Here is a 12456-nt window from a genome sequence, read left to right as displayed (position 1 = left end):
TGCCACAGCTCGGGCCCTGAGAAGTGAAAGGAAGTGCAAAGACCAGTGACAAGGAGCAGAGATATATTCCTGGAAGGGCAGCAGGTCCCGGACCACGCTCCGCCTGGCTCTGTGGCCTCTACCCACACAGCACTGCTGACTTGCAGAGCCAACAGCTGGATCTGGCTCGAATGGTGAGGCTGTGTAACACCTTCTGGCCCACTAAGGGCTGGGCCAGGGGTGGGGGCTGGCATTCCACCTGAATGTCACATGCCTAGCATGCTTTATATTTGATCCCCAGCACCACATAAACCAGGTGTGGTGGCTCACATTTGTAATTCTCTGCCTCCATAGGCAGGAAGATTAAAAATTCAAAAAGGCGCATGCCTTTAATCCCAGCACTTGGGAGGGAGAGGCAGGCAGATCTCTGTGAGTTCGAGGCTAGCATGTCTACAGAGCTAGTTCCAGGACAGCCAGAGCTGTTACACAGAGACACCCTGTCTCGGAAAAAAAAAAAAAAGTTCAAAAAGTTTGGCATCCTGGGCCACATGAGATCTTGTCTCAAAAAAAAAAAAAAAAAGGAAGGAGGGGCCATGAGATGGCTCAGTTGGTAAAGGAGCTGGCTGCCAAGTCTGACAGATGGCCTCAGAACCCACGTGGTGGAAGGAGAGAACCAGCTGCCCAGCTTGCTCTCTCCCCTCCACACCCACACCATTTCACACACACATTCAATAATAACAACGTAAACAAGATTTAAAGACGGGAAATAAGGGAGGGCTTGCCTAGGGCATATCTGTCTCCCTATTCCTACTAGAGGACCCACGGAATTAAGTGATCTGGCCTTCACCACCACACCCTCAGAACCCTGCACACAGCAGGAATGGTGCCTCCCTAGAGCGACACAGATAGGCATATAGTGCGAGCACCTGCTGCCCCCTGGTGGTCATTACAGGATCTGCCCCAACCTAGAGCCTGGGCCCTTGTGGTCTAGCTTATTACCTCTGTTCTCAGGAAACTCTGCGTGGTGCCGCGCGCCTTTAATCCCAGCACTTGGGAGGCAGAGGCAGGTGGAGCGTTCTAAGTTCAAAGTCAGCCTGGTCTACAAAGTGAGTCCAGGATAGTCAAGGCTACACAGAGAAACCCTGTCTCGAAAAACCAAAAACCAACCCCCCAAAAAAAACAAAACACAAAACAAAACAACAACAAGAAGCTCTGCTCCATTTATTGAAAGTTCTCCCTACAGTTCTCAGGGGTGGGGAGAGCTGGTGACCTCATTCCTACTTTATGAGTGGCAGCATCAAGATGCATTCTCAAATCCCCTCCCCTTTCTAAGCTTGGCAAGCCAACCCCCAACTGCCCGCCTGTCTTTAACCTCTTAACAGACGTTAAATAGAAGTGCACAAGACCTCAGGATGGCCTCTTCTGCATCCCCAGACTCTCAGTGGAGAGGTCACTTTCCCAAGATCAGAGTGTTATCAGGACAGGACAGACACACTCCCAAGCTACATGTCACCTCATTTAACAACACAGATCAGAAAAAGTTAGTGTCACACAGAACACATGAAAACTAGTCCCTCCGCCTCTGCACTTTGTGTTGAAGGGTCACATGCATGGGGGGGTAGGGGGTGGATGGAGAGATTGGAAGGTAGATGGATGGATGGATAAGTGAGTGGGTGGATGGGATAGGTGGGATGGGATGGGGAGTTGCACAGTAAGATGGGCCAATAGATTGGCAGATGGATTAGTAAATAGGTGGACGGATGGGTGGATGGATGGATGGGTGAACAGATGGAGGGCACAGGTACATAAGGGAGTGGGTAGATGTATAGACCAATGGGCATATGACTATGAGGGTGAGTGGATGAAAGGGGCAGAATCCTAAGAACCTTGAAGTCACCTTTAGTAGCAGGAAGCTGCCTTGTTCCCTGTTCCACAGAGCGCACTCTGATCCCAGCCACCTTGCCCCTTTGCCGGGCAGCTGTGGATCCACCAAGCTGGAGTTCTGAAACCACTGCCCCGACTGGCTACGATCAAGGCAACCAATGACAGCAAATGCTGGCAAGGGCACACTGCCAATCATGATACAACTATTGCCACCACTACAGAAATCAGAGGTTCCTCAAAAAAAATTAAAACTACCATATTACTATAAAAGTAACTTTTAGTCGCCTGATATAACTGTTGTCCCAGAGGTTTTACTGCTTCTGACTTCTAAGCTAGGCCTCGTCCTGGAAGCTTCTAGCCTCCACACAATCTAATCTAGGTCTAGAATGTGTTCAGACTTGTTTTTACTGAGCTCTGGGCTGGCTGGTTCAACTCAGCTGTTCTGGCTCAAACTCTTCTCCAGGCTGACTGATTCAAACTGCCTTCTCTCAGCTTCTGACTGTAATGCTCTGCTTGGCCTCAAACTAACTTTGGCAATATGTTCTAGTCTTCTGGCTCCTTCTTATTCTCTAGCTTGCTCTGTCTTCAACCTGTCTCTGTAAAAATTTCCCAGTAAGACTGCCTCTGAATTCCACAAACAGAACTGCCTTCCATGAACTCAACTCCATGCGCTGCCTCTCAACTCACTGACTCAAGCAAACTGCCTGAACAGAACCGACTAGAACTCAGAGATCTGCCGGCCTCTGTCTCCTGAGTGCTGGGTCTAAAGGCGTGTCTGTATTCCAGCTGGATCACAGACCTAGAAGGTCTTGAGATGTGATCTCTTACCAGAGCAGCCATGTTTAAATTAAAATGCCTCTACATATTACCCACTCTTGAATATCTACCCAAGAGACAGGAAGGCAACATGACACAGAGATCTACCTACACATACATATGTATTGATGCAGCATTCATAATTGTCAGGAAATAAAAACAGGCTCAATGTCTATCAACAGATGGATTTTAAAAATATACATGTAGCCCGGTGGTGGTGGCAGTGGTGGTGGTGGTGGTGGCGGCAGTGGCGCACACCTTTAATCTCAGCATTTGGGAGGCAGAGGCAGGTGAGTCGCTATGAGTTCGAAGCCAGCCTTGTCTACAAAGTGAATCCAGGACAGCCAAAGCTACACAGAGAAACCAACCAAACAAACAAACAAATACACATGTAAAATGGAATTGCATTCAGTTGTAAAGAAAGGCAGGAATATCAGGGTATTTGACGATCATCCTAAAAGGCAGAGTAAGAGGTACACATTCAGCATGCTTTCTCTCATGAGTGTAGTAGAAAGGAGACTGTGAGAAAGAGCTGAGTGTGCTAGCACACACCTATAATCCTAGCACCCAAGAGATAGAGGCAGGAGGATCAGGAGTTCAAGGCCATCCTCAGCTACATAGCAAGTTCAAGGCCAGGTATATCTATATAAGACCCTGTCTATAAAACCAGTCATGGGGCTAGATGTGGTGGCACACACCTTTAATTCCAGCAGAGGCAAGCAGATTTTTTTGAATTCAAGGCCAGTCTGATCTACAAAGAGTGTCCAGGACAACCAAGGCTGTTACACAGAGAAACCCTGTCTCAAAAAGCCAAAACCAACTAACCAACTAAACGAAAAAAAAAAACAGACGTCGTCGTCGTCATCATCATCATCATCATCATCATCATGGCTGAAGTAGCTTGGCTGATAAGAGCACTGGCTATTCTTGCAGAGGAGCTGAGTTCAATTCCCAACACCCACATGGTGCTCCCAACCCCCTGTAAGCCCAGTTTCAGAGGAACTAAAGCTGCCTCTGGCTTCTGCAGGCACCAGGCACGCACACGGTGCACAGACATATATGCTGGCAAGACATGTAAAATAAAAAGGCACAGCTGGTCAGAGTGCAGAGATCACCTGACCATAGGGTATGTGATTATGAATAATACAACACAGGGACATCAGAGAAGAGGGAACCAAAGCCAGAAGACCAGGACCTCTGCTTCAAGATAATATATCCCTTTCTTTTTAATTATTTATTTTTATTTTATGTGCATTGGTAAGTTTTGCCTGCATGTATGTCTGTATGAGGGTGTCAGATCTTGGACTTATAGACAGTTGTGAGCTGCCATGTGGGTGCTGGGAATTGAACCCAGGTCCTTTGGAAGAGCAGTCAGTGCTCTTAACTGCTGAGCCATCTCTCTAGCTCTGATAATCTTTCCATTTAAGAAAGTGATATAAAAGCATCAGGGTGAATATGATAGACATTGTACAGAATTCTCTCGGATAAAATAAAAGTCAATTGTTATTAACTGAGTATCAGGTCCATTTCCTGATATTATGGCTAGAGATGCCAATGTCACAGCCTGATCAGGACGAAAGTGCGCAAACAAGTCTACGCTGATTGTTCACCTGGTGCTGATATAGGTATGGGTACTGGGGTACAGGAGTGGCCTGTCCTCAGGGCTGGGTGAAGCATCCAAAGGACACCTGTATCAAATCTGAGAGAGACCTTGCTCAGGCTATACAATCTGGTCAGGGCTTAGGCCCAAGCCCCGAGCTGCTGTTCTCCTGGCAGAATGAAGCTGCCAGGAGAACCCAAAGTCAACCAGGAAAGCAAACACATGATTTAAGCAGGCTAGGGGGAAGGGGCAGACAGGAGGCAGGAGGTCCCAACATGCTTTGCAGCAACATCAGGAAGGCTGGGTACCACCACTGTGGCAGCAGTTGGAAAGGATGAGTTCTGGGCCAGGCATTTGACACCTGCCAGCCCCGGGAGGCAGGTTACGTTTCTCCTGCCTGATTTCTTCCTATGAAGAAACAGAGGCCCAGAGAGGTTCCAAGGTCACACAGCTGCTAGGTGGTGCCTCACCCTGACCTCCTTGCTGCTGGAATGTCGCGTGGTGGCCATTACTCAATCCTTTCCATCTAAGATGTCAACAGCCCCAGCTCAGCTGGCGGATGTGTCAGCTCAGTAACGTGTGCTGCCGGGGAGAGCACGTGCTGAGCATGTGCGGAGCTCCAGTTCCGTCTCCAAAGTGAGGAAGGAGGAAAGGAAGAATGGAAGTGAAGTGTGTGTGTGGGAGAGAGAGAGAGAGAGAGAGAGAGAGAGAGAGAGAGAGAGAGAGAGAGAGAGAGAGAGATATTGAGGAAAAAGGAAAAAGCAAAGAAAAAGAAATTCAGGCACAGAAGTAGCCATGCTTGCACAAACCCAGGAGACTGGCTTGACCCTGCCTCTCCCTCCCAGCGCCAGCGGCTGTGGGGACCTTTCACTGGAATAGAGGGGATGGGGGAGCAAAGCACACCAGGAGCCAGGACATTCTGTGCTCCTATCCTAGCCGCTGCCTTCCCTTTATTGCTTTACACTAGCGGAGGCCCGCATGATCTGGGTCTCCTCAGCTCTCACCAGCATGGTTTTGTTGTCCCTGGGGCAGATCAGATCATTCTGCCCTTGTGAAGGTGTCTGGCTCGCCATCTAAGTCCAGCCCCTTCAGGTCCGCTCCCTGTCTAAGTACTGCTGGGTGCTCAGGGACTCTCGCCTCCAGCGCAGCATCTTCCTCAGCTGGTCTGTCACGAACTTTTTTTTCAGGTGGTCGTACAAGTCACTCATCTTTCTCTTGGTTTTGTCCGAAGCTCTCATCTTATAAAAACAGAGGTGGATTGAGGATAAACAAGCCGTGTTGTAGCAAGAGACATCTGACGCTGCTGACCCAGAAGTAGCAAGGAGCCTGCTGGACCCACTATAATTCCAAGAAATAGCTAGGACCACGGAGAACCTCAGTTCCCTGTTTGTAAAGAGTGGACATTGGGCTACATAGACTTCCATGGTACCCTCTGATGCTCTGCAGTTGAGGAGCCTGATTTCAACTTTAACAATCTGAAGATTATTAAGGAAATAGGTATTCGAGGGGCCAGGAATAGAGCTGGCCTAGCAGACGTGAAGCCCTTGGTTCAGCTTCCAAGACCACAAAATAAATAATAAATAGATGAAAATTGTGCCGGGCGTGGTGGCACACGCCTTTAATCCCAGCACTCGGGAGGCAGAAGCAGGCTGATCGCTGTGAGTTCGAGGCCAGCCTGGTCTACAAAGTGAGTCCAGGACAGCCAAGGCTACACAGAGAGACCCTGTCTCGAAAAACCAAAAAAAAAAAAAAAAAAAAAAAGAAAGAAAGAAAGAAAGAAAGAAAAAGAAAAAGAAAATTGTGAGGGAATAATAAATAGAGGCTGCAGTTTTTTTGATTTCTTGTTTGTTTTGTTTTATTGTTTTGTTTTGTTTTGTTTTCGACACAGGGTTTCTCTGCAGACCAGGCTGATCTCCAACTCACATGGATCCACCTGCCTCTGCCTTCCAAGTGCTGGGACTAAAGGCGTGCGTCACCACTGCCTGGCTTCCATCTTGTGTCTTTCCCCTTCCATAAATTCTCTCACTATGGTCACTATTAATCATTGTGCTGTTTAAGTATTATCTGTGATTTATAGCTATACATGATATCTAATATGTGTCACCTTACCTATGACAGCCTATATATCCCAGGGAATCCTAATTTTATCCATCCCATAACTCCTGTCCTGTCCTAACAAGACTGTAAGGTCTGGGAGGACAAATCCTTGCCTTACTCACTCAGTGACATTCAGTCATCAGTACAATGACCCAGCTACAGGATGGGATGTGGGGACCCAACCGCAGGTGACCCCCTCCCCAACTACAATGCAATCAGGATGTGAGATAATGCTTGAATATTTCTAAGCCCAGTAGAAAGTGACACACCCCTAAAAGAGATCCAGACTTCAAAAGGCAGATAGCAAGAGCCGCAAAGGAAGCTGGGAAGTGTTGGCCATCTGGTCCTACCCATCCTGGTGTGTGAACTCCAGCTCTCTATTTTGTTTAAACTACTTCTGATTTTCAGCAAAAACTGGTAACAGAGTTTCAAATCCCACTTTACAAAAGAAGAAAGTGTAACTCTCTCAAGGCCACACAAAACTGGCCTATTTCTAAGTCCAGCCTATTTCTCCTGGGCCATCAAATGGGGAAGTGTAGTCCAGGGACCATATAGGGAGCTCTGCTGGGTTTGCGTCTTGTTGAGGGTTTGTGGTTGCTGCTGCTGGCCTCAGCTCTCCTCTGGAAACGGGATAACTCTTCAAAAGAAAAAAACTAACCAGATAATGATGCTGATGTCGATTCAAGCTATAGAGTCTGAGCTTCTACATGGGAGATAATGTGTTTTGAGGGGCAAGGTCTTCCTCTGTCTCTTTAGCTATGCAGAGCAGGTGTCATTCGTACCTTGTGCAGGGCACCACCTCACATGTCATCTGTTTCCACTGAAAAACAGGGCCTCCCCTAAAATACTTTCATGGTCCCCTATTAGCACTAGGGCTGAGAACTCCATTTCTACCCCAGGCTACCTTAGGAAGGAGACACATAAGAGGTGTGTGGAATGCCCAGGCCACTAACACGCTCCAGCACGGATCCTGGTGGCTACTTTACCTCCATCTCGTAGATGCGCTGTGCATTGATGTTGTCCCGAATAATCACCCGAGACAAATGGCTCCTGGGTAGAAGTTTCTTCACACTTGCGTCATTGGCATTCATTAAGCTAGAGTAGAGAGGGGAAGATGGGACAGATCAGAGATGGGACGGCTCAAGGCTCCAGGTGCTGGGATGGTGGAAGGTACCTCTTTGGGTTTGTTTTGTTTCTGAGGCAGGGTCTTGTTTGTAGCTCAGGCTGGCCTGGAACTCAGAGAGACCCGCCTGCCTCTGCCTCCCAAGTGCTCGGATGAATGGTATGCGCCACCATGCTCAGCTCCTCCTTGGGCTTCAAGAGAAGTTTTCTCATTTCAGAATGTTAGGTCCCTACCTGTTGCAGGGCGTGGCCAACACCCTCTGCCCTCTACCTAGGGGCGGAGCTTCCCCCCACCCCCCCAGAAGCCCTTCTGTATATAATCTAGACACTTTAGTTTCCCCTGCCCTTCCTCTCCCCCCACTCCCTCGCTCTCCTCTGCTTCTCCCTCTCCTGTGCCTCTCCTCTTTTCCTTTTTCTCTGCCAGCACTGCTCCCCTTCCCCTCCTGTGTTGCTCCCAATAAATCTGCGTTTATATAATATAGCTTTGCCTTGGCCCTTAGTTCATTCCGTTTTAATCTGTCACAGAGGAGTGAGGAAACCACTCTTAAGTTTTGCCAGTAGGCAAGGTATGTAAAAGACTGTTTCCTGAACACAGAGTCATCCTAGGAGAGCACAGAAAACTCCAAAGCAGTTCACAAGAGAGGTGTCAACAGAAAACCAGAGGAGTCCTCAAGACTTTATTGCTGTTATTGAAGGCACTCTGGCTAGCTCCAACCTGGTGAGCATGGCCCTGGCAGGCCTTGCTCTCCTCCCTTACTCCCTCTGCCTTGCTAAAAACCATTACATTGCATTCCTAAAGCTACCCACCTAGTTCTATTTCCTTATTTGGCCACATCCTCCTCCTGAGGCTGACTACCAAGATCCAGCTATCAAAGTATTGAAGTCCAACAATCAAAACCCCTCTTTGGTCTACCTAATTAACATGCCCAATCAAAATTAAACACCTCATTCTAATACAGGGTTCCCTTGTACTTTTGTTTTCGATGTTGTTGGGGTTTTTTTTGCGGGGGTGGGGGGTGGGGTGGGGGGGCGGTGTTCCAAGACAGCGTTTCTCTGTGTAGCCTTGGCTGTCCTGGACTCACTTTGTAGACCAGGCTGGCCTCGAACTTACATCCACCTGCCTCTGCCTCCTGAGTGCTGGGATTAAAGGCATGCACCACCACGCCTGGCTTGTTGTTGGTTTTTTGAGACAGGGTTTTTCTGTATTAACTTGGATGCCCTGAACTTGCTTTGTAGACCAGGCTGGCCTCGAACTCTCCCTCTCACTTTTACAAACTGCCATTTTCCTATGTGCCACAGCTGTCTCTCTATCCAGAGGCAGTCCTTTGTCCTCCAGACCCCTGGCCCCCAACTGCGTTGCTCCTTTCCCCCTCTCCCTCACCCTCTGCTTCCTGTCTTTGTCTCTTATTCTCTGCCCTCTGTCTCAATGGGGCAGATAAATCTTTGTGCTGAGAACTTGGTCTTGGGGATCCTTGGCCGATACTTTCCCTAACAGTTGCTGTTACTGTTACTCTGGGGTGGACCACGGGGCAGCATTCCGCAGCCACTGAGCTCCACCTGCAATGCTGGGCTTGTGCAGCCTGAGAGCAGAGGTGGAGGTGGCTGAAGGATAAAAGGTGGAAGGTAAAGGTGAAAGATGACTTTGAGAGAGGTGTAAGTGGGGAGTTCTTCCTTCCCAGCCTAGATCTGTGGGAGATCTGGAAAGAGGGGGGTGGAACAGAACAGCATTAAAAAAGAAGAAGAAAATAAAAGGAAAGCTGGTTGTGTTAGTGCAAGCCTGGATGTCAGGGAAGCTGAAAGACAGAGAACTCAGGTCCACTGTGCTTAAAAGGGAAGGAGGGAGGGAGGAAGGGAGGGAAGAGAGGAAGGGAGGGAGGGAGGGAGGGAGGGAGGGAGGGAGGGAGGGAGGGAGGAAGGGAGGAGGGAAGGAGGGAAGGAGGGAAGGAAGAGATTAGGAAGTTTAGATAGACCCAGGGTTAGCTAATAAGAAAAGTCTGAGGGAAGAGTTTGGGAAATGTTTATTTTTTTTTTTTTTCGAGTCAGGGTCTCTCTGTGTAACCTTGGCTGTCCTAGACTCGATTTGTAGACCAGGCTGGCCTCAAACTCACAGCGATCCGCCTGCCTCTGCCTCCCGAGTGCTGGGATTAAAGGCATGCGCCACCATGCCTGGTTCGAGTTTGGGAAATGTTTAAATGTAAGGGAAGCTTGGGGTGTTACAGGACTTTGGGGAACACTAACAAAAAGTTCACACTCGGGAATCATGCAGTCAAGTTATTGTTTAAGTTTGCTACGTCGTGCAGTGTCGGATGTTGGTATTCATAGGAATCCTGGTCCCATGGCATCAGTGGGTTGGAGACACCTTACAAGGGTGAGAAGAACTGAGCATCACTAGCAGGGTGGAGAACTGGGAACAAGGCTCAGTGGGGTAGGATGTGTGCTTAGCACCCACATAGTCCTGGGTAGTCTCCAGCACCAATAAAAACTCACCTAGAACCCCAGCACTTGGGAGGCAGGAACAGGGGAACAGAAGTTTTGTGGGGTTTTTTGAGACAGGGTCTCTCTGTGCAGCCTTGGCTGTCCTGGACTCTCTTCGTAGACCAGGCTGGCCTAGAACTCACAGTGATCCGCCTGCCTCTGCCTCCGGAGTGCTGGGATTAAAGGCATGTGCCACCACATCCAGTGTTTGAGCAGAAGTTCAAAGCCATTCTTAGTTACATTGTGAATTTAAGCCAACCTGGTACACATGTCTCAACAAATAAACAGCAGCAAAGGATGTTGCTAGCCATTGTTTTTATTTGTTTATTTGTTTTTCGAGACAGGGTTTCTCTGTATAGCCTTGGCTGTCCTATACTTGCTTTTGTAGACCAGGCTAGCCTCGAACTCACAGCAATCTGCCTGCCTCTGTCTCCCGATTAAAGGAGTGTGCCACCATGCCCGGCCACTGTTTTTATTATTTTAATAACTTAATTACTTTTTTTGATAACTTAATGAAGTGTTTTGAAATGGTTTTTCCCATTAAAAAATGATTGCTCAGGGGCTGGAGAGATGGCTCAGGGGTTAAGAGCGCTGACTGCACTTCTAGAGGTCCTGAGTTCAATTCCCAGCAACCACATGGTGGCTCACAACCATCTGTAATGTGATCTGATGCCTTCTTCTGGCATACAGGTGTACATGCAGATAGAGCATTCATACAATAAATAAATAAAATCTGCAAAAAAAAAAGCAATTGCTCATTCATGCTAAAACTTGGAGGCCAAATGTCTAAAGAGGAAGCAGATGGATAATTGTGCTATATCATCAGGTAAAATACATGTGATTAAGTATGAATATCTTGGTATAATAACTAGATAGAGGAAAAAGGGCAGATTATTAAACAATGCTGCATGCTCTTTAAAAATATAACAGTCGGGTTTGGTGGTGCACGCTTTTAATCCCAGCACTTGGGAGGCAGTGGCAGGCGGATCAATGTGAGTTCGAGGCCAGCCTAGTCCAGAAAGTGATTCTAGGACAGGTAGGGAGGGCTATTACACAAAGAAGCCTTGTCTCAAACAACAATAAGATATCATAAAATACACTATTCATATTCTCTCTCTCTCTCTCTCTCTCTCTCTCTCTCTCTCTCTCTCTGTGTGTGGGGGGGGGGGGGGGAGTCTCATGCATCCAGCCAGGCTGGCCTAGAACTCCCTTAAACTGAGGGTGATCTGGAATTCCGGATCCACCTCCCCCCAGCACTGGAATGCTGGGATTACAAGCATGTGGCAGCATGCCCAGTTTAAGAAGAAAACAAACAAACAAACAAAAAACCTATAGAAGAATTAGAAAATGTTTTCCAGTTAGTTTTCTATCAGTATGTAAGTATGTAACAACTGTCTTCTAGGTGTGCTTACATTTATACACTTACACAAAGAAATACACACCCCAAGCCTCCTACTTCCATTTTCTGGATTTTTTGTAGGAAGCACTCAACATACCCAGGTGCTGATGGTTTAAAAAGTCAGGAATTCACACACAAGTCTAAATCCTATTTTCAACGATTAAAAAAAACCTAGATATTTAAAGACCCTCTTTACTCAATGGTGCACCAAATTTGTCAATATTGGAAATAAGAAAGATGCTAAAATATTACCTTTCAAGTAGTAAATAATGGGTTAAAAAAAAAAAACAAATTGCTTTTACATAATAAGACGCCTGTAGGAACGTTGGGAGAGGGGTTGAGGAAGTGGGGGGTAGGATTGGAGCCACACAGTGGGGAATTTAAGGATTTTTTTTTGAGACCACTGGAGAATGGAAAACTTGAAGACTGACTGTCAAGTAAATTTGGACTTGAGACCCAAACGTCAAACTTTTAGTAAGCCAGGGCCGGGATTCATTCGTAGGGCTGGAAACGCTACTGCGGCTTCTTCAGCCCAGAATCGGAGCTTCTGAGGGTCTTACATGTTGGCCAGGGTCTAAAGAATGCCGACATTCCTGGGATCTGAGAAACAAGAATGGACGGAGGTGGGGTGGGGGACGCGGCTTGGGCAAAACGTGGGTCGGAAAGCTCTGATGCCCTCAGGGGTCCCTGGATGGCCCACTGCTCGGTGCACTGGTGCCACACCTGAACAACAGCTTCTGGATTGGGGGCCGCGGCCGCAGGAAGAAGATCTGCGGTGCCAAGCGGGAGCCAACATCCGGCTGGCTATCAAGTCTCTCGCGCCGGAAGTCCGTGCCAGAGCCGGTGGTCTCCCCAGGAACGTCCTCGTAATCCGAGCCCAGGTCCCATTTAACGGAAGGTCTTTTGGGCTGTGTGGAGGGATCTGACATGCGGGAGAACGCCCCGGGAACGGACGGAGGGAGGGCGCGTGGCAGCGACTACCTAGCTACACTGAAGTCAAAGGCGGAGCTCCGCGCGTTGCCCGGGAGACGAGCAAGGGGGCGGGACCTGCAGGCGGCGGACCGCGTGACCGTCTTTTGAAGCT

General features: G+C 48.2%; 1 protein-coding gene across 1 annotated transcript; it reads right to left on the bottom strand.

The window, feature by feature from the left end:
- Positions 1-2919: 2919 nt before the first annotated feature.
- Positions 2920-12438, bottom strand: LOC311607171 (uncharacterized protein C5orf52 homolog). The gene is made up of 3 exons (XM_084798790.1): positions 12096-12438; positions 7363-7471; positions 2920-5517 (listed from the first exon to the last, which is right to left on the bottom strand). The coding sequence occupies exons 1-3, from the start codon at positions 12299-12301 to the stop codon at positions 5368-5370; spliced, it is 465 nt and encodes a 154-aa protein (XP_084654916.1). The 5' UTR covers positions 12302-12438; the 3' UTR covers positions 2920-5367.
- Positions 12439-12456: the final 18 nt, after the last annotated feature.

Source organism: Acomys minous (assembly GCF_964271855.1).
Source record: "Acomys minous genome assembly, chromosome: 10".
NCBI lineage: Eukaryota > Metazoa > Chordata > Mammalia > Rodentia > Muridae > Acomys > Acomys minous.
This window is presented reverse-complemented; position numbering and strand designations above follow the sequence as displayed.